General features: G+C 50.2%; 2 protein-coding genes across 5 annotated transcripts in view; one reads left to right on the top strand and one right to left on the bottom strand.

The window, feature by feature from the left end:
* LANCL2 (LanC like glutathione S-transferase 2) overlaps nt 1–13,408 on the top strand; it is an 82,426-nt gene extending 69,018 nt beyond the window's left edge. For 2 of the 4 annotated variants that reach the window (XR_004528042.2, XR_012333825.1), the window contains 2 exons: nt 12,081–12,264; nt 13,190–13,408. The gene's annotated coding sequence lies outside the window, so the exon portion shown is untranslated. Of the gene's footprint in view, nt 1–5; nt 7,283–12,080; nt 12,265–13,189 lie in introns of all 4 variants that reach the window. The other 2 variants (XR_012333823.1, XR_012333824.1) reach the window with 2 other exon arrangements.
* The window catches only part of VOPP1 (VOPP1 WW domain binding protein), an 86,469-nt gene continuing 60,559 nt past the window's right edge, over nt 1,762–27,671 (bottom strand). The window contains exons 3-5 of the mRNA XM_019939419.3: nt 18,921–18,998; nt 13,271–13,407; nt 1,762–4,574 (exon numbers count right to left, since the gene is read on the bottom strand). Of these exons, the coding sequence (XP_019794978.1) occupies nt 4,384–4,574; nt 13,271–13,407; nt 18,921–18,998 (406 nt within the window). The 3' untranslated portion in view covers nt 1,762–4,383. The remainder of the gene's footprint in view (nt 4,575–13,270; nt 13,408–18,920; nt 18,999–27,671) is intronic.

A 27,671-nucleotide genomic window follows, 5' to 3' on the forward strand; every position in this document is an offset into this window, starting at 1 on the left:
CACAGGGCGACGAGGACGGCACGGCGAGAGCAAGCGCAGAAGGTGGGCAGAGGGAGCCGGTCTCCAAGGTCAGCGTCCTCCCCAGGCTCTGGGGGACTCGGCTGGCCGGGCACCGGCCTGAGCTAGGCGCGGATGTGCCTTCCCAGGGCTCCGCAGAACCGAACTACACGTGCCGGGCACTGGGGCCTTTGGGTACTTGAGGACGAGACAAACGGACCCTCCCTGCTCCGCCGCCTGGAGGGAGGGACCGGGCTTCACATCTCCCCAGGGGAGCGCAGAGAAGGGGCGTGGAGAGCGGGACTGCCTGCCCGGGGACCTGGAGACAGGAGGCCTCCCGCCCACCAGACTCTGCCCTCAGTGGATCCTGTCACCTTCTTTCTGCCCCCCTCACCCCTCCACCCATCCAACTCCTGTACCTGCATCCTAGGGCCGAGTCCTAGACTCAGGTGAGAAAGGTCCTAGCTGCCTGTGAGTACAACCTTGTCACCTCTGAGGGGAGAAACTCATTCAAGGGCACGCGTGGTTAGCAGGTTTTGGGGGATGAGGGCTCTGGCGAGAGGACACGACTTCTGCAATCCGTGTCCGCATCTCTTATGCACCCACACGGGGGCACGCTGCTACCTTCCTCCTGACCATGACAGGCGTGAAGAAGCCAACTACTGCCTTTCCCTCCCTACCCTTGCTTGATAGCAGCTCACCTTCTATTTCAGAAATTACAATTTGTGATCTTGCACTTTTTTGCCTTGATAACTATTATGGACTTTTTGGAGTTCCATGAAATTTGGGAGGGACAGACAAGCAAGAGTGAGTACTGTTTGCCATCTCCAGTCATGACCTTTGATGTGTAAATGACCTGCTCCTGTTTCACTGGGGGAAGCTGAGGACCAGTGGGTTGTCCAGTGAGGCGTCTAAACCAGCTCTGCGTTCCCCACCAGCAGGCAGGCTGGCCTCTTCTACCTTGTTTCCTGTCCTGTTTTAATGTAGTAAATTATAAGACACTTCTTGATAAACATTATCTCAGTTGGTGATTCATCTAAAATACAGCCTAACTGTAGCAGCTATAGATCTGTGAGAGAAATAGTTTCTGACCAAATAGAGTTGGATTCTTTCTTTTTTTAAATAAATTTATTTATTTATTTTTAGCTGCATTGGGTCTTCGTTGTTGCGCGCGGGCTTTCTCTAGTTGCAGCGAGCGGGGGCTACTCTTCTTTGTGGTGCGCGGGCTTCTCATTGCAGTGGCTTCTCTTTGTTGTGAAGCATGGGCTCTAGGTGCACAGGCTTCAGTAGTTGCAGCACGTGGGCTCAGTAGTTGTGGCACACGGGCTTAGTAGCTCCACGGCATGTGGGATCTTCCCAGACCAGGGCTCGAACCCATGTACCCTGCGTTGGCAGGCGGATTCTTAACCACTGAGCCACCAGGGAAGCCCTAGAGTTGGATTTTAAAATCAAGGCTCCCCTACCTATGCAAAGCACACTCAGGCCCCCAGATAATTAATATCAGTATTAGCTGTGAGTCCACATAATTAATGCTTCTGTCTTCCTATTCCGATAACTTTTTCCTTAGCTAGATATTTTATATGTGTTGGTGAAACAAAAGTTCCTTATCTTCTTGGATAGCATCTAATTTCCAGTTCTCCTGAGACTGGGTGCATTCCTCACGTGCTCCACCCCACCCAGCCGAACTGAGAGCCCACTGTGCATCCTTCTTCAGAAACTTTGTCTCTCCCCTCTTTCCCACTCCCCAGCAAAAGAGTCAAAGCACACACCCAAATTTATTTTTATTTTGCATACATAGGAAACACGACCCTATCAAAAGAACAGAAAAGAGAAATAAGCCAAGTGTTACAAGAGGAAAAGCACACACGGATCTACTCCCAGCTCCTCCTGGCCACACCTGCTACGGAACTTCACACACCAGGAGCTGGACCGGCTCCAGGCAGTGGGCACTGTCCACCGACAGCACGGGGGGAAACAGAATGGGCAGGAAATGTCACTGCGAGTGGAATTTCCACACACAGTGTCAGTGCCCACAGTAGTGGGTTCTCACCCCGGTTCAAGGGAAAACAAAATTTATCTCACACAAACATGAATATAAAATTGTTGAGTGCTACGTAAATCATTGTCTCAAGATCATTTGCTATCAAAAAGATAAACAAAATTTCGTCACGGACATTTGGGTGGCTACTCAGCTGCACCCAGGCCAACGCCAGGGGCAGCTCTCGGCGCGCTTCCTCATCGGAACAGTAAAGGGAGAAACTGGACCTGAAAATGCAAAACGAATGACCTGGAGGAAGAGGACCTTCTGGACCCATGTAGTTGTCCTGGGTTGTAAACAGCAAATGTTGCGCTTTCCTGTCTCATTCGAATCAAGGACTTGAGTGCGGGGAGGTACTGACGTTGGGTACAGGAGTTCGGAGGTCACACTCGGTGGTCAAAGACACCGGCAGCAGCATCCGTGTTCACAGATTGTTTCCAAGGGGTTCATCTGGCTGCAGGAGTGTCCTGTGGAATTCCCGGGGAGGCTCCCAGGTTCCCCACCCTTAGAAAAGGTAAGTCACTGTGGCCCCATCCTGATTCCTCACTCCTATGCCACAGACGTGTCCCAGTAGAGCAGGGACACGGAGACTAGGGCTAGGGAATGAAAACCCTCAGTATCTACTCGGTGAGATGTCCTGACGCTCAGGTTCAATGAGTGACAACTCCTCAAGAGGCTCTGTTGAGTTCATTTCAAAAATAAGCACTCTGGGCTTCCCCGGTGGCGCAGCGGTTGAGAGTCGGCCTGCCGATGCAGGGGACGCGGGTTCATGCCCTGGTCCGGGAAGATCCCACATGCCGCGGAGCGGCTTGGCCCGTGAGCCATGGCCGCTGAGCCTGTGCGTCCGGAGCCTGTGCTCCGCAACGGGAGAGGCCACAGCAGTGAGAGGCCCGCGTACCGCAAAAAAAAAAAAAAAAAAAAAAAAAAAAGCACTTCGCCCCACCACTACATATACAGGGATCTACATGTCTCGGCTACGCGGCTTTGCCCTTCCTGTACGTGACCTGTCAGGGCTCACTCTGGGTTTAAATACGCGATCGTGGGCAGTACTCGCTACGCAGAGGAACAGGACCCCGGCCCCCTGACAACCCCAGGACTACCTGTGATCCCAGGGCCAGAGAGGTTTCTGAGCCAGGCTTTGCATTTCCAACCAGATCTTCTTTATTCTAATTTTGGTGAACTCATCATCAGTGAAATCTGTTCAGTCCTTTCTGAAGAGATCGCTCTGCAGTCCTGGGGTCTTGCGTTCCCGTCTCTTTCTTAGCAAGCTCCTCCTGTTCGGAGCCCGGCGTACACCTGCTGAGGCCAACCAGCCAGGGCCCAGGCCTGCCCAACCCAGGCTCGAGCCACTGACTGCGCCCTGCCGGGACACCTCTCTCCAGAGGCTGACGTGGCTTCCCAGCCGGATGTGCCTGTCTGCTTTGAAAGCGTCCATCACAACGCACCGTCAGAGCTACCTCAGGGGAGGGCGCAGAGCTGCCTGGCCGTGATCCCAGGCCAGAGAGCTGCCGATGTCCAGGAAAGACTCCGAGTCTGACCTCAGGACAGGACTCCACGCCACCTTCCACAGGACACACTGAAAAGGGCTCGAACACTTTTTTCCCCAAGTCAGACCAAGAGCTCATCAAACGCAATGTCCGGTTGGAGGCAGGGGGCAATTTCCCATGAATTTAAATAACGTTCCTTAGTGACCTTCAGGTAACTATAGACAGCGGCTTGGCCTGATTCTGGATCCCCATCTCCTTGAGGTGCAAGCCGTGCCCAGGGCTCTCCCCGCCCTGGCTGTGCAGAGGGCAGCTCTGGTCTTCAGGAAGGGGATGGAGAAGCGAGGGCTCCGAGGCTGCGCTGCCCACGCCTGTTTCTCTGAGAGCCTTTGGAAGGGGAAGACTGACGGGCAAGGGGCTCACACAGCTGGCCCTGTGGTGCCTCATTTCAGACGGGCCACCTGCCGTGTGGGGGGCCTTCCGGGCGCCCTGGGCCCCTCCTTGCGTTCGCGCGTACTCACCTGCACGCGCCCTGCCTCACCTTCTGCCGGGGTCTCTCCCCTGAGGGTCTGGGTGCGCCACCCTTGGGGGTCAACCCTCGGGACTGTCCACTCGGCCAGAGCAGAGATGACATTGGAAACAGAAGCAACAGACGAGACACGGGGTGAATTCAAATACTGGTCCTCCGCGGAAAGCTTGAAAGGAAGCTGTGCTTGCTTTGAAGATATCAGAAAGGAATTTGCCCTTAGTGGCTCAGAAGACCATTCCTGGAGGTGAACAGTGATGGGGCGCCAGGGAGGGCGGGTGACAGCTTCCCTCGGCCTCCCCGGCCAGTTGCACAGGCAGGTGCCAGGCTGCTCCCGGCTACTTGGCCTTCACCACCTGTTCATAGGGGGGCGGTGGCGTGTTGCAGTAGGAAGGGGGTGGTGGGTAGGCCATGCTTCCCTGGGGTGAGTTGGGTTGGACCTGGAAAGCCATCGCCACAGGGTTCCCAGCAGGATTGACCCCTGGTCCTCCAGGGTCGGTGTAAAACGGCAGCCCCAGCTGCTGGGCTCCTGAAAGACAGGTAAGCAGATGTGAGCGCAGCAGAAAAAACCCACAGCCCATCACAGCCAGGGCCCAGACACAGCAGGGCACCTGGGATCAGGTGACGAGCAAAGGCGACATGCCAGCCCTGGCCTCCTGGAGCTTCTCCTCTACTGGATGCAGACAGCCAGAAAGCACCACAACCCAAGAGGGCGTCTAAGTGATGGAGGGACATTAGCGGGATAGGTGTGGGAGTGACACGCAGGGCAGCCCTGCCAAGACCTTGGGGAGGTGCACCAAGAAATTACCAACGGAGAGGGCCGAGTGTCCCTTACAGCCTAAACAGCCTGGGCGTGGAAAGGTGAGTCAACTCAGAGAGAACTGACAAGAGGACCCTGTGTTCCCGAATCTCGGCCAGAATCATCACCGGCACCTCCACGCACTTTCTGAGAACAGTTTGCTGAAGGATCAGCTCCACTCCCACCTGCTGGATTAACGTTTAATCAGGGCCGATTACCTGTCATCCAGGTGAACCCAGTTCCCAGATAAGGCGACGACCTAAGGGGCGGATGCCAGCGGGGTGGGCTGACGTGTCTGTGGACTCTCCCTGCCCTGGACGCTGCAGGAGAAGGATGCTCTTGTCTCAAGGAGAGGCTGTAGGATGCAGGCTGAGCCCTGCTGCGAGCCAGGGTGCAGGGCACGGGGGTCCAGAGAGCATAGACGGTGACAAGAGGGAATATACTGGTCACCCTGCCCCAAATCTAGCCCTAACTCTCTCTCTCTCTCTTTTTTTTTTTTTTGCGGTACGCGGGCCTCTCACTGCTGTGGCCTCTCCCGTTGCGGAGCACAGGCTCCGGACGCGCAGGCTCAGCGGCCATGGCTCACGGGCCCAGCCGCTCCGCGGCACGTGGGATCTTCCCGGACCGGGGCACGAACCCGCGTCCCCTGCATCGGCAGGTGGACTCTCAAACACTGCGCCACTGGGGAAGGCCCCTACCTCTCATGTTAACAGTAGAAATACCTGAGCTGCTGCTTTGGAGCCTATTCCTTAGATCTGCTTTTTCTGATCGTGTTGACAACATGACAGGATACTGACTAAACAAAGAATCAAGAAGAAAAACTGGGGGCTCCGGGTTTTATGTGGGCTGGGCTAAGTTCACAAGTGAAATCAGGTGTATCTGAGTTAGGCCTCATTCAACCCAGGAGACGCTCGGGCACCAGAGAGGTCGTCTCTGTGTGTGTATCGTGTAGGGTCTTTTTTTGTGCAAATCTTCCTCTGCCACAGTTTAACTGAATAAAGGTCAGATTCCTGGAAAGATGCCCACCGAGGTGTGCAGGATGTCTTGGAAATCTACAGGTGTGCTGAAGGAGAGAGTACAGGACAGAAACACCTGGCCAGAGAGGCACTCAAGGGTGTCGGGAGGCCGGCCATCAGCCACGGGTGGCACCTTCATCAGCTCCTGCCTCGTCTCACACCTGTGTGGCCCAACAGACGGCACCTGCTTCTCCTGGTGCATCTTGCCTGCTGCCAGGAAACGGGCTCGTTTACAAGACATGTTTGTATACGAGCCCGTGACCAGCCAGGACCGTGCGCTTCTCAGGGGCAGAGATTATATTTTATTTATCTCTGAATCCCTTTATATTTTATACAAATAAAAAGTTAAAGATGAATAAAAAGAGGCTAATGTAAGAGTCCAGGAAAGACACAATGGAAGCCTCTGAATATGAGAGAAGAAATGGGGACGAGAGAACGAGAGAGGGGCCCAGGAGGTGTATCCAAGGACCCGGGACCAGCTCAGTGTGGAGCGCGTCGGGAGGAGGAGAGGCCTGCGTCGGAAAGGCCCGGCTTCTGGTGTTGATAAGGGGCCCACCAGGCGAGAGAGGGGACAGAGGAAAAGGGCAGGGCCTGCGGGAGCCCAGGCAGCTCTGGGGGCCTTCTTTGTGGAAGTGGCAGCACAGACGTGGCCTTGGCCGAAACCTCCCAGGAGGAGTGTGTGGGAGGGCCAGAGGACGGCTGGGGAGAGCAGCGCAGACAAGGCCAGCATTCAGACGAGGAGAAACACAGGAGGCGTAGGCGGCAGCAAAGAATGAAAGGAGAATGCGAGGAAAGAGTGAAGCAGTGAGGCGGGAGCTGTGTCACCGGGCGGGGTTCAGGAGGGAACAGGGCAGCACCGCGCCTTATCAGCCCACAGGACATTCGGGATTTCTGGCCAGCGGTTTCAGCACCATGGCTGGCACAGAAGCCCAGCTGCCGGGGCAAACAGCTGCTCCAGGGTAAGGGGTGAAGACCAGAGGGGAGGAGTGGTGGCTAAAGGGATGCATGACAAGGGCAGACGTGTTTTTTGTTTTTTTTTTATTCTTTAAAAAACTGCTTTAAGGGAATTCCCTGGTGGCGCAGTGGTTAAGAATCCGCCTGCCAATGCAGGAGACACGGGTTCAATCACTGGTCCAGGAGGATCCCACATGCCGCGGAGCAACTAAGCCCGTGCGCCACAACTACTGAGCCTGCCATCTAGAGCCCGTGAGCCACAACGACTGAGCCTGTGTGCCACAACTACTGAAGCGCACGTGCCTAGAGCCTGTGCTCCACAACAAGAGAAGCCACCGCAATGAGAAGCCCGCGCACTGCAACGAATAGTAGCCCCAGCTAACCGCAACTAGAGAAAGCCCGCGTGCAGCAACAAAGACCCAACGCAGCCAAAACAAAACAAACAGAAAAAAACTGCTTTAAATTAAGGTACAGTTGATTTACAAGATTATATTAGTTTCAGGTGTACAACACAGTGATTCTGAATTTTTATAGATTATACTCCATTTCAAGTTATTACAAAATAATGGCTATATTTCCCTAGGCTGTACAATATATCCTTGTTTATTATTTTAGACATAGCAGTTTGTACCTCTTAACCTCTCTGAATTTTTATAGATTATACTCCATTTCAAGTTATTACAAAATAATGGCTATATTTCCCTAGGCTGTACAATATATCCTTGTTTATTATTTTAGACATAGCAGTTTGTACCTCTTAACCTCCTACCCCTATCTTGCCCCTCCATCCTTCCCTCTCCCCACTGGTAACCACTAGTTTGCTCTCTCTGTCTGTGAGTCTGCTTCTGTGTTGTTATATTCATTTGTTGTATTTTTTAGATCCCACATATAAGTGATAACAGTGTCTGTCTTTCTCTGTCTGACTGACTTCACTTAGCATAATACCCTCCAGGTCCATCCACATTGTTATAAATGGCAAAAATTTATTCTTTTTTATGGCTGAGTAATAGTCCATTGTGTGTGTGTGTGTGTGTGTGTGTGTGTGTGTGTGTGTGTGTGTGTGTAATGCAGTATATATATATCTACACACACATATACACCAGGTCTTCTTATCCGTTCATCTGTTGATGGACACTTAGTTTACTTCCGTATTTTGGCTGCTGTACATAGAGCTGCTGAGAATACTGGGTGGCATGTACTTTTCAAATCAGTGTTTTCATTTTCTTTGGATGTTTTACCCAGGAGTAGAACTGCAGGATCATTTTATTTCTATTAGTTCTATTTTTAGTTTTTTGAGGAACCTCCATGCTGTTTTCCATAGTGGCTGCACCAACTTATAGTCCCACCAGCAGTGCACAGGGTTCCCTTTTCTCCACATCCTTGCTAACTTGTTGATGTTAGCCATTCTGACAGGTGTGAGGTGATATCTCGGTGTGACTCTGATTTGCATTTCCCTGGTGATCAGTGATGCTGAGCGTCCTTTCACGTGCCTATTGGCCATCTGGATATCTTCTCTGGAAATATGTCTGTTCAGGTCTTCTGCCCATTTTTTAATCAGGTTGTTTGGTTTTTTTGTTGTTGAGTTGCATGAGTTCTTTATATATTTTGGATATTAACCCCTTATATATGATTTGCAAATATTTTCTCCCATTCAGAAGGTTCCCTTTTTAGTTTGACGATGGTTTCCTTCCCTGTTAAAAGCTTTTTAGTTTGATGTAGTCCTATTTGTTTATTTTTGCTTTTGTTTCCTTTGCCTTAGGAGACAGATCCAAAAAAAAATATTGCTGACTTATGTCAAAGAGGGTTCTGCTTTACGTTGTCTCCTAGGAGTTTTATGTTTCAGGGCTTACGTTTAGGTCTTTAATCCATTTTGAGTTTATTTTTGTATATGGTATGAGAAAATATTCTAATTTCATTCTTTTACATGTAGCTGTCTAGTTTTCCCAGCACCACTTACTGAAGAGACTGTGTTTTCCCCACTGTATATTCTTACGGCAGAAGTATTTTTAAGGATGGGAAATGCTTGAGTGCGTTTATAGAGGTAGGGGCAGAAATACAGGAAAGAGAGAGGATTTCTACAGAGAATATAAGCTCAATGATGGCAGGGACCTTATAAGCCTGGTTCAACATTTGAACCCCACTGTCTAGCAAAGAGCCTGGTACACAGGAGGGCACCCAACACGTCCTGTCAATTGGGCAGAGAGAAGCAGCACACAGGGACCCACAGTTCCGTGCGTGGGAAGAAGGACCTGGCGCTCACACAGGCAGCCTCTGTACTGCGTGCCACTGCGGGTCGGTGATTTGAGCAGACACATTCCAAAGTCCTCAAAGAAGAGATGCTCACAGACAGTAGCAAAATGGTGACAAAGAGCGGCACAGCCAACTGGCATGGGATTCAAAGTAGCCGGGACTGTAAGGGTACAGAAATGATGGCCAGGAGACAAGGGGACACCTGCACCATCTCCCTAACTTAGCGGGGGCGGAATGTGGGAGAAGAGAACTTGCCCTTCAATTCTGAAGGCTTACGGTAGATGGTTTAGTTAGAGAAAGAAAAGACAGAGCGTCTGTGAAGAAGCTGGAGTTAGAGGAAGACTGTTTCTCCAGGAGATAGAGAGGAAAGGACCAGGAGAAGTGGGCAAAACGGCTGCAGCCACACCGCTGCCCCCGCTGTTCCCTCACCTGCATTGCATCTCTACCCTATGCGGAGGGCGCGGTGGGGACAGCAAGGGTATCGGCCTTGCATCCACTTTCCTGAAGACACGGAGGCTCAGCGAGACAAAACGTGCCAAGGTCACACAGCTGCCACATGGAGGCGCTGGAATTTGCACCCAGTAGTGTACTGGCAAGCCCAGGCTGTTTCCACTGTGGCGTGTGTCTCACAACGGGGTGAGGAAATGGGGGAAGAAGTTCCGGCTAAAGAGGGACGGGCAAAACCAGAGAAGGCTGGTGACGTGAGGGACCGACATTCTGGGCGCCATCCGAGGACTAAGGGCTTGGCTGGGGGCTGTCACGGCCCAGGCTCCCCGGGCTCCACCACCCGCCCCGGGCTGCGCTCTTAAGCCGGCCACAGCCTCCTTCTCCGGAGACTTGAAGTTATTCCACCCCTTGCAGCCATCGTCTCTTCCTCCTTGAGAGTGTCTGTGCGATTTGAGAGGGAGCCCTAGATTCAGCAGAGATGCGTCGACTGACAAGCGCCCCAACCGAGCAGACACACTGTTTAATTCCGTTTCCCAAGATTTTTGTATTTACGATCATTAAACATGATCCAATATAATTTTACTTTGGTTACACTAGTTCTACAAGTTATACTAGCTTTACAAAACAAATTAGGTAATTTCCATAACTTTCTATACTTGTAGTAATTCATAAGCATTGACATGAACTGTTTCTTAAAAGTTTCAAAGATACCATATGAATTCGGAGCCATTCTGAGAGCTAACTCTTTGAAAACATCCTCAAACTCTTGCTTGCTTTGTGGACCACTGAAATTTTCAATATTCTAATGAATCTTTGGTAATGTACACTTTCCTATCTTACCAAAATTTTCCATTTCAGGAGTACTTCTTTGTAATTTTTAATCTCTGGATATGTAATGTTTCAGTTTATGATTTTACTTCTTCTTTATCCAGCTTTACTAATTAGATTTATCAGGGATGGGATTGGCAATGTCATTTACTTTATTTAAAATTTACTTTATTGAAGTACAGTTGATTTACAACGTTGTGTTAATTTCTGCTGTACAGCAAAGTGACATATATATATATATTCTTTTTTATATTCTTTTCCATTATGGTTTATTACAGGATATTGAATATAGTTCCCTGTGCTCTACAGCAGGATCTTGTTGTTTATCCATTCTATACATAATAGTTTGCATCTGGAAATCCCAAACGCCCACTCCATCCCTCTCCCACCCCTTTCCCCCTTGGAAACCACCCGTCTGTTCTCTATGTCCGTGATTCTGTTTCTGTTTTGTAGATAGGTTCATTTGTGCCATATTTTAGATTCCACATGTAAGTGATATCATATGGTATTTGTCTTTCTCTTTCTGACTTACTTCACTTAATATGATAAGTCCATCCATGTTGCTGCAAATGGCATCATTTCATTCTTTTTATGGCTGAGTAATATTCCTTTGTGTATATGTGCCACATCTTCCTTAGCCATTTATCTGTCGATGGACATTAGGTTGCTTCCATGTCTTGCCTATTGCAAATACTGCTGCTGTGAACATAGGGGTGCATGTATCTTTTCCAACTAAAGTTTTTTCTGGACCTATATTAGCAATATCATTTACTTTTATTGCCTTTCACCAAGCACTAACTTTTAGATCTGCAAATCGATTTTTCTTTTTCCTGTAATTAATTTTTATTTTTTATTATGTACTTCTTACTGCTTTCTGTGAGTTTATTAATTTCTGAACCTCTTTCAAGGAGAGGTCAGCTAATTCACTTTCTTATTTTAAACTTGTAACAAAGAATAAGGCTATGAATTTACCTTTAAATGTCAGTTCACTTACATTGCATATGTTTTTGTATTAATTTTTCATTGATACGTCATTCACTGAGCCTGCGCGTCTGGAGCCTGTGCTCCGCAACGGGAGAGGCCACAACAGTGAGAGGCCCACGTACCGCAAAAAAAAAAAAAAAAGAAAGAAAGAAAAGAGGCCGCTGTGTGCAGGCAGCTGAGCTCCCGGGCCCCAGCCCAGGCCTGACGCTGTGGGCCAAGCACACGCGGCATCTTGCGTCTGTGGCCACACAGGCCACTAAAAATCCATGTCATGAAGACAGAAGGAAAAGGAAATTCATTAGTCTTTTACTCATTTCTCTGATCTACTGTCTGCTTCTTGAAAAAAAAAAAAAAATCAAAGGACTGACAACTCAGACTAAGCCAGATAAAATCTAGGTTTGGCCTCCCATTTTAACTGAAAATTTTCACTTTGCCCTATGCTGGAGCATAGATTTGAAGCTATTCAAATCTTTCCAAATATGAAAGAATAAAAATCCACTTATGCATGAAAAGTGGTACTAACCCTGAGAGAAAGTTTAAGCTACAGCAACCTCAGAACTGTTGTGGAAAACACATATTCAGATTTTCAGCAACGTTTTAAAAAATAATAAAAGAAAACCCGGCGGAGTGTTTGGTGGAATAAAACTATAAAACACAGACCAGCAAATGCCCATCTCTGCATCTCTGTGTCTAAAGGGCAGATGAGAGAGAGCTCTTCCCACGCTCAATCCCCCAACTTCTTTCTTTTCTCTTTGAGGTGTGACTGACATACAAAAAGGTGAACATATGTAACGTCTACAACTTGATGAGTTTCGACATACATATACACCGTGAAGCCGTCACCACAGTATATGCCATAAACCTGTCCATCACCTCCAAGCATTTCCTGCTGCCCTCTGAATTTGTGATGACACAACATAAGACCTCCACTCAGCAAAGGCGTGAGTATACGACACAGCGTTACTAACTATAGGTCCCACGCTGTACAGCAGATCTTAGGACTTATCTTACAGAACCGGAACTCTGTAAACACTGGAACAGAACTCTAGATGTCCGACTGTCTCCCTGTGGCGTGTGATGAATAGAGGGAACCCGCCCACACTCTGGAGGTGGGAAGCCTGACGGGGCAGGTGGCACGCAGGGAGCCACGCAGCCACTGGCCCACCACACGGGCCCAAAGACAGGAGCTCAAGGAGCAGTGCCTCCCCAGCCCTGCAGAGTCCCTGGCGCCCCCTGCCCCCAAAGGGAAGGGCATCATCTCACATGTAATTTCAAAACAAGGAACGGGCTCGTGTCCCGAGGGAAACTTGAATTCACCCACCACAGTATGTCTGAGGTTTAGGTAGTTAAAGCAGCGTTTTATAAGAATTAGGAAACCACGAATTCTTTTTGACCCTGGGGCACCACTCCGGGTAATGTTCCCTAAATAGGCCAAATGTAACTTGTGCAGACGTGTCCATAGCAGCACAACTAATAAGTACTCACAATACGCATAAACGCACAGCAAACGCTTATTGAATGAACGAATGAAAAGCAAAACAAAAGAAAACAAGTGATCAGCAAGGACAGACTATCTAAGCAAATCACCATTTAGTAACACGATTAATATTTAGTCCAGAAGCATTAAGAATATCATGGACAGTACAGTTTCTACATAAAAATTTACACATGAAATAATTTTTAGGAAAAAAGAGCAAATAATGTCCTGCATAAACATGCATAAAAGATGCACCAATAATTAGGTAAGAATAAGAGGCGACAGACATGCAACACAGCAGACAGTGCACTTGCTAGCAGCACAGATGCACAGGAAGGTTGATCATCAGAACTTAAATGAATAAGCATGGCCTGAATTTTTTCTTCCAGCATATTCCGTGGCAGAGAACATGCTTACAGAGAACATGTAAACTGAAAGGAGGAGAGACAAGGACAGAGGGCTTGGCTGACCTGGAGTGGGGTTCGGGGGCTGCCTGGTGTAGGACACGTTGAACGCCGGCTCCTCGATCAGCGGCGGGGGGTACATGCGCCTCCGGATGAAGAAGCCGGCTCCACAGCAGAAGAGCACGCCCATCATCAGGAGGAACCTGGGCGAGAGCACAGGGTGAGGCCCCAGGCAGAGGCCCGGGCAGACGGCAGGCCTCCCTGGCTGGTCCTCCCCGACCACCTTCCCCCGGGACGGGCCCGGTGGAGCACACCAGGGAGACAGCTGGCTTGCAGAGCTCTGGGTGCCCCTGGATGGAGGCCACTCGTCCTGAGAAGCTCTCGAAGTGAGCTTTCTGCTTCAAAGCTCCAGATGGCTGTTGGCTTCAAAGGGCTGGTGCAATTACCTTCCTGACCTCAACTCGATATTTTAGTCAAAACGGGAGATGCCTTTTCAATCCAGTTTGAACACTACTGCTGGTCTTCGCTGTCTATTTCCCCCATTTTTCTTTACTGTCAAAGCAAGAAGAGTAAGCACGTGATCCTTTCTAGCAGTTTTCTCTCCATTATTATATGAACATCCATAAAAAAAATTTTTTTAAGTGCCCTTCCTAGAGCACTTCTTAATTAGAGAGAAGCTATAGGAATAGAGAAAACACTCACAATCAATAAACAGGCTGTTTTTAAATCTCTAGGTTCTAAGTATGGCTGAACCTTCTACCATGACCCTACAGTCTAATGGACACAGAGTGGACGGCTAAGGATGGGACCTTTGTCCAAATCATCTAAGAATTCTCAGATGTATCACTGGCATTCAATAAATAATGAATGACTCTTCCCACCTCACATTTGCACTATACCTGTTTTTCTAGAAACAGGGGGAGTCATTCTGAGAAGGGCCGAGTTGTCTGTTCCACACAGATATAACTGAGAAACTTGCCCATCTCTAAACTGACATGACGATGGGACTCACAGAACCTTCCAGAACCTCACTCAACACGCACGCACACTCTTGTGAAGGATGCACACACAGCTGAGCTGGCCATGTCATGGTCTAAAGGCACCTGTCCACACACAAATGAAATTTAAGAAAAGAGGAGACAATAAAGGCTTCAAGAATAATTAACATAATGTTAAGGGTTAAATTAAGTCCATTAGTCAGTCAGTAAGCGTTTACCGGACAACCCTGGAGCGCTGAACACGAACAAAGATCAGGGGCACCAGACAGGAAATGATTCAGGAAAAGGACTGAAATTGTGGCTTCCTGATCTCTCGTCTAATTCATTATTCATTCAACAAAAATGCTCCCAGCACCAGTCTGTGCATTCCAGGGCGTAAGACAGGTGGGGTCTCCCCCTCACTGAACTTGAGTTCTCATAGAGGAGGGGGACAGTAAACAACAAATTAACAAAAGTGTTTATTTACAGCTCTGATAGCGCTAAGAAAAGCAAGGATACAACACAGGTTCGGGGTGGGAGTGGCAGGTAAAACATGCATAACACACAATTGTGTTCATCGTTTCAAGGGTACAGTTCAATGCAACAGGAGGGTTAACAAGGGCATCTGTCAGAGCGAGGAGCAACATCTGAGCTGAGTCTGAATGATGGAAAGAAAGAGACAAATTGAAGGGAAGGGAAGGAGCTTTCTTTCTGGGTGGAAAGAACAGCACAGGTGCTCCCACAGGAAAAGCTGGGTGGGTGAGAGACCCGGAGAGGACAGCTGTGAGCTGCAGATGGGGAGGGGGTCAGAGGGGCACAGTCTTGGGGAGCTAGAGGAATCCAAGGCGTGCAAAACAAGGCCCTCTCCGAAGTCAGATGCTGGAAGCCCAAGGGGACAGCTTCATCTGGACTCCATGATAATCTTACGTTCAACCCTGGGTCCAACTCTAAACACCCGGGCAGAAAGGTAAGGCACAGGGAAGCTAAATGCACGTGAGGGTTTCCCTTCTCAGTAACGCTACTGCTCGCTCCCAAGGGACCAGGCTCTCTGGATCAGAAATGCAGAAGCCATACGAGGTCTTGGTCTCTTCCACGAGACAAGCCAAAATGTCGGTTGCACCGTCAAATGGAATACATATTTCTTCCTAGACACATAAAAGTGATACACACCTCACACCGTGGGCTGCTGGCGAGCACACAGGTGCAAGCTAATAAGAACAAAGTCACATGGCAGGAGACCAGCTCCCGGCTTGGGGGGCAATCATCAGACTCATTCCGTATTGAAGCAGCAGTGTGAGAGAAAGTAACAAGGGTGCAGGGGAATGAGCTTCTGGTAGCAGCGAGAGGAAGCAGGGTGGCAGTGAGGGAAGGCGTGCCACGGTAAGAAAGCAGCTCTTGGAAGTGCTGTGAGTTACAGGACGATTGTTTCCTAGACATTCTCTTCCACTGCTGAGCGAGTCTGGGGAGCTTCCCTGGGATCAAGAGAGGAAGTATGTGCCTTTTCTGTCATCAAAAGTAATCCGGTTTCTTCAATTCAATTTGTTTTTCCAGTCCCTTCCTGCCTCCCTGCCGCAGCACTTGGAACAGCAGTTCTCAGCTCCCAATGCAGGCCCCAGGCAGCAGCAGAGCCCCTGCAGATCCAGGGCCGGCCTGCCCCAGCCCCCAGCCCCGCGGCAGCCCTGGCAGCAGGGCTGCACTCACCTGCCAGGCTGCGCTCTGTTGCAGTGCGCTCTCCAACTCCACACCTTTTCTGATCCTGGGGATTTCATTTGACTATCCTGGTTAAAGATTACTTAAGATTTTAGAGCTGGCAGGGACTTCTGAAAGCATCCTCCTCCAAAACCTCTTGTGTTATGGTAAGGAGCCCAAATTCCTCCAGAGTCAAGTGGGACCAGCTTGGAGAGCCGCCCTCCCTCCGCGCGATGCCCAGCTCCATCCTGCCAACCTCCTGCCCGCCCTGCAAACCTGCCCCCACACCAGCTCCCCATCACCCCCTCACCAGGGGCATGCCTACGTCCCTACCCGTGCAATGTGCTGGGCCCTTCGCAGGGAAGGCCCCCCTCTGAGTGCCGTGTGCTGGGCCCTTCGCAGGGAAGGCCCTCTCTGCGTGCGGTGTGCTGGGCCCTTCGCAGGGAAGGCCCCCTCTGAGTGCAGTGTGCTGGGCCCTTCGCAGGGAAGGCCCCCCTCTGAGTGCGATGTGCTGGGCCCTTCGCAGGGAAAGCCCTCTCTGAGTGCCGTGTGCTGGGCCCTTCGCAGGGAAGGCCCTCTCTGAGTGCAGTGTGTTGGGCCCTTCGCAGGGAAGGCCCTCCCTGAGTGCAGTGTGCTGGGCCCTTCGCAGGGAAGGCCCTCCCTGAGTGCAGTGTGCTGGGCCCTTCGCAGGGAAGGCCCCCTCTGAGTGCAGTGTGCTGGGCCCTTCGCAGGGAAGGCCCTCTCTGAGTGCAGTGTGTTGGGCCCTTCGCAGGGAAGGCCCCCTCTGAGTGCAGTGTGCTGGGCCCTTCGCAGGGAAGGCCCCCCTCTGAGTGCGATGTGCTGGGCCCTTCGCAGGGAAAGCCCTCTCTGAGTGCCGTGTGCTGGGCCCTTCGCAGGGAAGGCCCTCTCTGAGTGCAGTGTGTTGGGCCCTTCGCAGGGAAGGCCCTCCCTGAGTGCAGTGTGCTGGGCCCTTCGCAGGGAAGGCCCTCTCTGAGTGCAGTGTGTTGGGCCCTTCGCAGGGAAGGCCCTCCCTGAGTGCAGTGTGCTGGGCCCTTTGCAGGGAAGGCCCCTCTCTGAGGCCCGGTCAGAAGCTGTGCAGCTCTCCCCAGCGTCTGTGGCATCAGAGGCTGCACGCTTCGTTTCCAGAACACTGGTTTAAAACTCTTCATGTGTCTAGACATCTGTCTGTTTCAGGAGCCCGGCTGCCGTGGGGCCTTCTCCACACCAGACACATAACTGAGAGAAGGAACCCATGGAGCGGAAACCCTGTGTCCTCTGACTTCAGCTGGGGCACCTCAGGCTTGCATCTCAAGGTGCTCTCTGGCTGTATCCCCAGTTTAGAAGCTGCTATCTGGTATCAGAATCTCAACTCAAAGAACTCAACCGAACCTTCTGGTATCTGGCACCCCGACCGTGGAGACCTGCCCCCCTTCCACGGCTCTCATGAGATGCCTCTGTGTAGGGACCCACTGGCTCGCCGAGGTGCCCTGACCCTGACAAGTGACACCGGCCGACAGCTCAGAAGCACCGGCTACCAGCTCAGGGAACGAACGCTTCCAGGGAAGGTCGACAGAAGCTGCTCTAGCAGCCAGGTCCTCAGAGCTCTCCTGGACTTTCCATTTTTCCTTCTTTCTAATCACGTGATGTCTAAACGTCGACACGTTTTCTCATTTTTAGGAGCATTTCCACAATCTCATCATCATTCGCCTGGTGTTTCAGGCCAACCTGAAGCACAGCTGATCCCTTTCGGGACCCTCGACCACAAGACCCCGGGGAGGCAAGTTCTGAGGGGGCGCGTGTGTAAAGCCAGGCAAAGCTCTGAAGTGCCCCCTCCCCCGGCCCTCCTCACCCCAGCTTTGGTACCAGTCCCTTCCACCTTGCTAGGTACACAGAGGTGTTAACATGTGGAAAATCTCAGGGTAAAAAAGTTCTCCTTCTGCTATAGAGTTTGAGGCACTAGCAACTAGGAGGTGGGGAGAAGCCAACACCAGCGTGGCACTGTTCAGGGCCCGACGTGACAGGTGAGTCCAGCCCCCAAATGGCCAAAGCCCATCAAGGAGGTGGTGATGGTGAGAACAAGAAGAGGGTCTCCTATTAAAGAAAACGTGGCAGGTGGAGTGCCCACTTCCTGCTGACTTCCCTAATCAAACATTAGGAACAGCCGTCAGGAGGCAAAGGCAAAAATCTCACCAGAAATCCAAGTGTCTGCCGCCACATGCTCAGGAAAGGCCTTAAAGTCTTTAGACGTCAGGAATGTCAGAATCTGAAACCCATGAAGAAGCTTAAACCTTAAAGCTGGGTCCTAATCCCTCACGGGGTTTGCCTCGAAGACTGTACCTCTGCAGTGGTGCAGAGGAGAGCGCGGCAGGCACAGGAAATGCCCTTTTGGTTTTAGGCAAATCCTTTCCCACACATACTCTGCCATCTCTGTCATCTGAAGCCTACCTCTTATCTACAGAGTCAGATGAATCTTCAGGCAAACCTCCAAACAGGCATCCTCTGAGGGTGGCCACTCACGGGAGGTTCCTGTCAGCTTTACTCCCTCATTCTCTCCCAAGGTCCAATCTTACAGACTCCAGACAGCTCTTCCAACTTCCCCCGGTAGAGCTGGAAGATGGGCAAGGATGCGGGCTGTCTGTCTGGAACGTCAGGACTCAGCTGACACAATGCGAATACGGAAGATTTCCAGGCAGTGGAAACGTTATAACGAGATGGGCCGATTCTCTGATTAACACAACTGGCCTCAGCTCCCTTTCAGAAATCGGTGGAGGAGCCGCTGAAGGACCCGGCTTCTGTACAGTCCAGCTTCCAAAAGAGTAAGTCTGCTTTCTGAGCCACAAGTCTGTGGAAATGGGGACGAGCTTTCTCCAAACTCCGTGAGCAGAAGTGCTTGACATGAAGCCAGCCCCAACGTACCTGCTTTCTTGAGGCCACCCAGAGACCACGTCCTCAGGGGAAGGTGACGTCACCTTGGCTGTGACAAACTGACCGGGCAGAGCCCTGGGGGAGGGCAGGGGGAGCAGCTGAGACCAGGAAGAGTCGTGACCTACCAAAAATACCAGAGCCTCTGGATGGAGAGGGCCCGCACACAGCACCTGGAACCACAGCAGTCCTCGTAGGGGCGGCATCTGCGGGAGAGAGGACACAGGCCGTCAGCACCCTGCGGAAGAAGGGCCAGACCAGTCGGGAGGTCCAGGCAGACTTCAGTGCAAAGGACAGAACTGCCACCACTGCACTTCAGGAAACTAGCGGAGCTGTGGTAGTCCAAACGGGTGGCCCAAACGGAAGGCGCTGAGAGGGACAGTGTCATGCAAAGCACCTGTCTGCTCCATATCCTGTGGGCAGAATCACAGTGGTTTCCTTCCAGGGAGGCCCTGTAACTGGATGACCAAACACCTGCATGAAACCAGAGGGGAGCATCAGAGCGCTGTAGACCCTGCTCAGCGCTGACCCCCGTCAGAAGATGGGACTCTGTACCGACAAGGCCAGCGAGGTCAAGGGAAGAGGTTACGAAGTCAGACAAGTCAGGTGGTTGAGTCCTGGTCTTGCCACTTGCCAGCTGCAGGACTTCTAGCAAGTTATTCAACCGCTGTGAGCCTCAGTTTCCCCATAAGCAAAAGGGGTGGGTGGGCAGGTGCTCCTTACAGCGCTGTTTTAAGTCTGAAGGCCAGCATCCTCGTGTGAAGTGCTGACAAGGGCCAGGGCTGCTCACACCTGTCCTGCCCCCGCGATGCTGACACTCACAGCGCTCAGCACCCTCCCTCCCCCAGAAGATCCCTGAGAAAGGCCCTCGCCCTCCGAGGGCAGGTCCAGAGCAGGTCAGGGTCCAGGCTCCAAGCGGTTATTTTGGCCTCCTTCAATATTCCCACTCTTCTCCAGCCCCGCCTTCTTTATGAAAAGAGAGGAGCTGTGAAAACGTCTGCACTTTGGTTTTCACAGAGACACTTTCACTAAAGCAATATCAGTCCAAGGGGCAGTGGACTGGGTGTGTGCGAGGGTGGGCAAGGCTGTTTCTCAATCGTATTAAATGATCACAGAATTGTGATCTAGGTTCCTGGCAATTTTTTTCTTTTAAAAACAAAAAAGTAGTTGGGAGAAATGCACAATTTGATCCAAGACCTTGGACACAATTTGTAGGTAATTCCAGTACAAATTGACTTGTTTTATGTAGAAAAATATGTAGAAAATAGCTCCCTATAAAACATTAGTTAAGGGTTTCCCTGGTGGCGCAGTGGTTGAGAGTCCGCCTGCCGATGCAGGGGACGCGGGTTCGTGCCCCGGTCCGGGAAGATCCCACATGCCGCGGAGCAGCTAGGCCCGTGAGCCATGGCCGCTGAGCCTGCGCGTCCGGAGCCTGTGCTCCGCAACGGGAGAGGCCACAGCAGTGAGAGGCCCGCGTACCTAAAAAAAAAAAAAAAAAAAAAAAAAAAATGAGGACGGAAGGACAGGAGGGCGCGCCAGCGAGAAAGAAGGAAAGGAAAAGGAAAGAGATGGAAGGCTTCTCTGGTGGCGCAGTGGTTAAGAATCTGTCTGCCAATTCAGGGGACACAGGTTCGAGCCCTGGTCCAGAAAAATCCCACATGCCGTGGAGCAACTAAGCCCACGCGCCACAACTACTGAACCTGCGCTCTAGAGCCCGTGCGCCTGGAGCCCGTGCTCCGCAACAAGAGAAGCCACGCACCGCAAGGAAGAGCAGCCCCCGTTGCCACAACTAGAGAGAGCCCGTGCACAGCAACGAAGACCCAATGCAGCCGCAAATAAATAAACTAAATAAATAAAAATTTTAAAAGAACTTTTAAAAAGAAAGAGCTGGATGCGATACCCCTCTCCCTACAACCTGAGAATATGACTGCTACAGCATGCCTTCCATATTTTCATTCAAATCAATTATAAAGTAGTGATGATGGAGCCAATGGTCAATTCCATTAAAGGCCTGCCTTCCATGGTGGTATTTTACTAATCGTACTTTTATAGGTACAGCTATTACACCAGCCACAAATCTACCTAACTGGCCTGTTTGTTTAGACCAGACTTTCTATCTTATCAGCTGAAATACGGAGTGAGTTGCTATTAAATGTCTTCATGCAACTCGGGCACACTGTCAAGTCACAGATCTCCCCGTCTCACGGTCCCATCGAAAAAATGAGCCCAACCTCACAGGACGTTAACAGGCAAACCCAAATTAGTTCCAAATGATCACAAAAGGCCCCTTTAATAATCTGTTTTAGATGATTCTCCTGAAGCCTTCATGTAGGTTCCCTACCACTCTGCGCTGGGTGATGAGCCCACCCTTCATCTTTCGCACGTGCGCTGTTAAAATCTCACCCCAGCAGGCTGCTTGTTTCCTTAGTATACTGACATCCTGGGAATTCCCGCCTCTTCCCTCCTTAAACTAGGTCTCTGTGACCTTCGTGACATTTCGGGTTTCCCACTAATTCCCCGAAGCATCTTCCCGTTCAGACGGACATCAATATGTCACAGCCATCTCTTTCCCAATATTGAGTCTATCATCCTAAAATATACTACTCACCACCAATTCTACCTTCCTATAGCAAGCTTTTAAAATATTATTTAATGTTTCAATATTTATTTATTTTTAGCCTTATTATGGCCTAACATGGAGACCATCTCTCCAGCTTTTCCTTAAGGGCCCAAACCTGCCATGGGAAAGTTCTCCATTTGAACGAAGTAGCAGAACCCTCCACCTGTGGGCGTATAACAGGAAAGGAGGCAGCCCAGGAGGAACCTCTGCAGCTTCAGGTGGTCACTCTGTGACGAGCACTCTGGAAAGCAGTGGTTCTCGACCCTGGCTCACCTCCCAATTACTGGGCAGCTTTAAGACACGCCTCTGCCTGTGGGTTGGTAATCGCTCCTCAGGTGAGTCTAGGACACAGCCGGGACGGAGAACCACCCGCTTGTCGGTGTTTCCTCTCGGGGCACCCGGCAGGAACATAGCAGGGGAGGAGACGCTGTTTTGGCTTTCCTGATCGGTTTTTTAAAAAAACAGTTCTACTGAAGTATAATCGATATACAAAGAACTGTACATATTTAATAGGTACAATTTGTTGAGTTTGGACCCACACAAACCCGTGACACCATCATCACACAAGAGGTAATAGACATATTCTCATAAGTTTCAATATTAAATATCTGTGAGAAAAAGTCATTTCAAAAGAACTTTCGGGCTTCCCTGGTGGTGCAGTGGTTAAGAATCCGCCTGCCAGTGCAGGGGACACGGGTTCGAGCCCTGGTCCGGGAAGATCCCACATGCCACGGAGCAACTAAGCCCATACGCCACAACTACCGAGCCTGCACTCTAGAGCCCGTGAGCCACAACTACTGAGCCCACGTGCCACAACTACTGAAGGCCATGCGCCTAGAGCCCGTGCTCCGCAACGAGAGAAGCCACTGCAATGAGAAGCCCACGCACCACAATGAAGAGTAGCCCCCGCTCACCGCAACTAGAGAAAGCCGGCGCGCAGCCACAAAGACCCAACGCAGCCAAAAATAAATAAATTAAATAAATAAAATTAAAAAAAAAAAGAACTTTCATCTCTCCAATCACAGGTTTTAGACCTTATACGTGTCTGGCTGTCAAGTCAAAAACTTCACAGATCTGAGGATGAACTGACGGTTCTTTCTGTCAATCTCAGCTGACAATTCATATGTCAGAATATTTTCCTTCCAGTCTGACTTGATCTCCCTGACAGGCGGGGATGTGCCCGTCTGTGGAAACAGATGGTTAGAGTTTGATGACCTTTTAACACTCCATGGCAAAGTCACACGTCTATGGGCTCTAAAGAGGGGACCACAGTGGCTCTGATGAGACCCAATCTTGAGCCTTTGGGGGTTGGGAGGACAGGTGCCCTGGGAGTCATTCCTCCAGAGACACATCTTTTACCAGAAAACATCTCAAACTGGAATAAACCAAAATTGCTTGTACTTAGGGTGGCTTATGGGATTTACACAGGGAACTTCCACTCTACTTCTTCCACGGAGGAAGTATTATAAGTGCTTATTATAAGCCCTAAAATTAACAGACCGAATGGGTTAGAAGTGCTCATTTCCTTGCCATTTTAACCCTTGAACAGCTGCTGCCTCCACGCCCAGCTGCCCCCGGAGCTGAGGGAGCGGACGAGGAAAGATAGATGGCCTAGACGCTTTCCCATGACTGCTGACATCGCTGGCTCCAGGTTTTCAAACTCTGCCCTTGTGTTTCTGGGGTAGAGGTTTCTCCTCTTCCTCCTTTCAGTGAACTGCTGATCATTTAATATCAGTTCTATTCAACTCTAACCTGGAAAACAAGAAACTTATCCTTCTATAGCTTGGGCTGATTAACCCTCAGGTTAAAAAATAAATGCTGGTCAGTGAAGTAATACTGAACGTGAAAAACAGAAGTCCTCCTGTGATCTTATAGAATTGAAACCTGATACTAGGTTGCATTTCACTGAAATAACACAAGTAAGGCAAATATAAATGGCATAATGAGTGTGGCCATGAGCTCTGGAAAGCAGACGGACCCCAGTCCCCATTAGCTCAAAAGTCTAGAAACCTGGATTCAGGCTGACACCCGGCTGACTTTCTCAGCTTGACTTTTACTTGAGTTGGTTTCACTTTCCTTACCTGCTCAGAACTCTCAAATCTACATTCTGTCCGTGGACCCTCCGGAGCTGCAGAAGCAAAGCCCCACTGCCCTGCAAGAACTTCAACTCACCGCCCCCCTCTCCCCCTTCTGCGAAACCCCTCGCTGAACCCGTTCTCTGCACCCTCTCTCACTGTCTGCCAAGCAGAGACCACTCTTCAGCCCCACACTGATGCTTCTGAGATACACTGGAGCCCACCGACTGGTCTCTCAGCCCATCTTCACTGAAAGAGACCCTCCACACTGTGCCCTTACTACACAGCAACCTCCTTAGCTCCAGTCTCCACCTCCCAGCCCAGTGCTGTGCCAGCAGCCTTCTGAGAGGCCAAGCTGGTGCTGTCGCCTTGCTTCGTGCAGAAGGAAGTCTCAGCTCCTCAGAAGGACATTCAAGGCCCCTCCCCCTCCTTACTCATCTCAGCCCCTGCCATCGGCAGGGCAGCCTACACTCCAGCCTTGTGCTGCCCCAAATACACTCTCACTAGAGCCTCTGAAACTGCTCGTCAGCCGTCAAAGATCAGCTCTGTGAGGTCTTTCTCAGCACCATCCCCCGTCCTCCCCACCAGGCCAGGATCCTCCCTTTGCTGGGTCTCCAGCTCTGACCACGTACAATATTTGTTCACCGTTAAAGGCATCTATAGATCCGCCACCAGACCATGAGCTCAAGAGCAATCCTATCTCATTCCTCTATGTATAGCCAAGGTGCCTACCACGGTTCCCGGTATCACATGTGTCTGCCTTCAGCGGAAGTGATGTTGCAGCAGAAAGAGACTCCCTGGGATGAGACAACACATAACTAACAAGAACCCAGAGTACAAAGCGTCCTCTGATTACGGTGTTACACCCAGTGGTGCTGAGGATGGTCGAAAGCAGCCGCTCTCACACCCTGATGGCCGATTATATTATGACAACGTTTGGGAGACTAACAGCATTTATTAAAATATGAAACAAGCATAACCTTTGCTTCAGCAATTCTATTTCTGCAAATCCATTTCACGACAAAATAAGTTCTAGTACGTGTAGGAAGATGTTTAGTGAGTACGGGGCATATCAGAATCCTTCCTCCAAACTCTGGGGACCAGATATGTGCAGACTGAGAACTGTCTGGATTCATGAATTGTAAGATATGTAACCACGTGCTACATAACATTACCAGCAGAAATCTGCACTGAAATACACAAAACATCTGTTACAGTTCTCAAACAAGAAGGCCGTTAGCCTGAGGGGGCTCTGACAGTTGTGTTGCCTTTGGAAGCAAACTGAAACCTAAGGCAGAGTGGATTCCCGTGAATGCCTCAAGGTGGGAAGGAAACCAATGACCAACCGCCAACAGGACTTTCCCAGACTAGGCAATCTCTTAAACTGTAGCCAATCAAATCACTTCCTTGTTTGATTCTCTATAAACACCTCGCCCCTGGCTTCTGGCGGTGGAATGCTCATCACTGCCCAATGTGAATTGATGTTTCCTCAGATAAACTCCTGAAAACTTTAATATGCCTCAGTAGCACATCCTACTAAATGGAATTCTAAAAAGAATTTTAAAAGCCTCGTGTTGTCCAAATCCATTCCTGCTACCAAGTATTAAAAAATTCGTTTATGATCACTGTCTCAAATTCTGGAATAACAGGTAAGGATATGCAGACCTTCAGTAGTAAAAACAAAACAAAAGTGGCACTACCTGAATGTACAATGCTTATAATGGAATGTGTAAATGAACTATGGTACCTCCCCAGGGAACACTCTGTCATGAAGAAAAACAATGAGGTTGCTTTGTATACTGATTTAGAAGAAGATTTATAATCTATAGTTAAGGGGAAAAAATCCAGTTACAGAATATATAGAGAAACATGACATTTTAGAGGCTGTCTTAGTCTGTTCCGGCTGCTATAACAAAATACCACCGGCTTACAAACAACATAAATTGACTTCTCACAGTTCTGGGGGCTGGGAGGTCCAAGATCAAGCTGATGGTCGTGTTTTGGTGAGGGCCCCCTTCCGGTTCACAGCCTGTGTCCTCACATGGTGGATGGCGCAAGGGAGCCCTCTGGAGGCTCTTATACAAGAGCACGAATCCCATTTACAAAGGCTCCACCCTCAGGACCTCAGCTCCTCCCAAAGTCCTTACTTCCTAATACTATCACCTTTGGGGGTTAGGACTCCGCATGTGAATTTGGGGGGGACACAAATATTCAGACCACAACAGGAGTCTAGCGATCCGAAAGGGGGATGACGGTGAAACCTTTCTCCCTGTTCTAAGGACACGAAAATGCCCCCAACTTACGCCAGCAGTCTTCAGTGAGAAGCCCAACAACAAGGAGTGAGGGAGGAGAAAAATTCTTCTCTAGAGTATCTGTCCCCAGACCAGACACCTCCCCCTCCCCAGGCTGCTTCCAAAGGCTGTGCTCAGCTGCTTCACCAGCTGAAGCCCCCCCTCCCCTGCCCCACCCTGCACACACCTCAGGCTCCCCAAGCTGCTGGGGAGCTGGGCACAGAGGGCGCAGGGCACCGGGCCCAGGTCACAACACAGCCTGCTACTGCTCGGGGGGACCTTGTGCCGCAGGGCCCCTGAACTGACCTTGGCACCAACCTCCTAGCTGGGTGCGGGCTCTGCAAAGCCTGAATCTGGGATCTTGATCTGACACCTGCAAACACTTCACCCATTCACACCATTAATTATTCACAGCTGAGGAATGAACCCAGAAAGAAAGACACGATAAACCAGGGTAATGGGAGTACTTTGAAAGAAGCTTCAACACTGCAATGGGAAACTTGGGCACAGGGCCTGAGAATAGCCTGGTCGAAACCGATAGCCAGAGGAGGGCAGTGCTGGAAGGAACGGCCCTTCCTAGAGCTGCAGGAGGTGGGCCTGAGGCCCGCCTCTGTGTCTCTACTCCCAGGGTTGGTACACGCTCACTCCCTCCCCCGTAGCGGTGGTGTGCACGTAACAGGTACTCAACAAAGCACACACGTCAGGGTCATCAGTGAATGACCCTGATGTGTGTCCTCACTGTTTCATGCATCCTATCTTCCTTTTATATGTCTGACCAAAGTGCTTTCCAACCATCTGTTCCCTTTCACTCTCTCCCTTGAGCTGGGCAGTTGGGGATTTCCTCAAGTCTCAGTGGAGATGATTAAGACAAGCGTCCCCACATTCTCTCCTTCAGTGGTACTTAGAGCTGAACCAGAAACTAGAATAAGTGTGCAAACACAACACCCAGGACCCAAATGCCCTGCAGCTCTGTTCCATCCACGCGGCGGCCAGAGGTGTGACCCAGTCAGACAATGAGGCCCCTGAAGACACTGTGGGCCCAGGTGGGTGCTGTCAATTACTTCATTTGTAAAACTAGGTAGGGAGGGTCTTAAGGTTTCCTTAGTATTCCAGGAGACTATAGGTAAATCAAGGATCCCCTCTGGGTCCTTTCCCACTGGCCAGCTCTACAGAGCGCCACTGGTTCATCTTGTTTTTAAATCACTGGTGTCTAGTTAAGAAGACCCAACCCATTTCTAACCTACCCTCAATTTTCTGGAAGGAATTACCAGATCCAATTCTATTCCTAAAGAACAGGAAACATGCACGTCTAAATCACCAGCTTTCTCTGGCCTGTTTAAAATCCAATGAAAACAGTCATGGTTTAAGTAAGCATCCATGTACCTGACTCCCACGAAGGCCCAGTTCAGCACCTAATAAGACATCTCAGGAACCTCCCAGTCTGGAGCAGGGAGTGGTCCCAGGCTCCCAGATCCATTCCACCATCTGACTGTGTGATTAACATCTCCTCCCCACTGTTGTGTCAATACTAAGACCTGCAGAAGAAAGATGACTCACTGCTTAGAAAGGAAATGTTAGGTGATTGCTTTGTACTTGGCAAGCAGGTTGGACCCTTAATGCACTAACATCCATCTCATATCTGTACCCTTGTCTCTGCTACAACACAGAAGCCTGCTTGGTCGTTCATTGTTTGTTCTCTATGCTCTAAATTATTCTGCACAGCCAGCCAGAGGGTGTCATAGAATTAAGCAGTATAAGACCTTGGAGATTATATAGCCCAGGAAGTTGGGGCCCAGAAAGGTTAGGAGACTTGATCGAGATCACAGAGCAACCTAACGGCAGAGCAGGGCTAGAGGTCTCTTGACATTAGGTCCCTAAAACAATTTCCATCAC

Source organism: Tursiops truncatus, chromosome 9 (assembly GCF_011762595.2).
Source record: "Tursiops truncatus isolate mTurTru1 chromosome 9, mTurTru1.mat.Y, whole genome shotgun sequence".
Classification (NCBI taxonomy): domain Eukaryota; kingdom Metazoa; phylum Chordata; class Mammalia; order Artiodactyla; family Delphinidae; genus Tursiops; species Tursiops truncatus.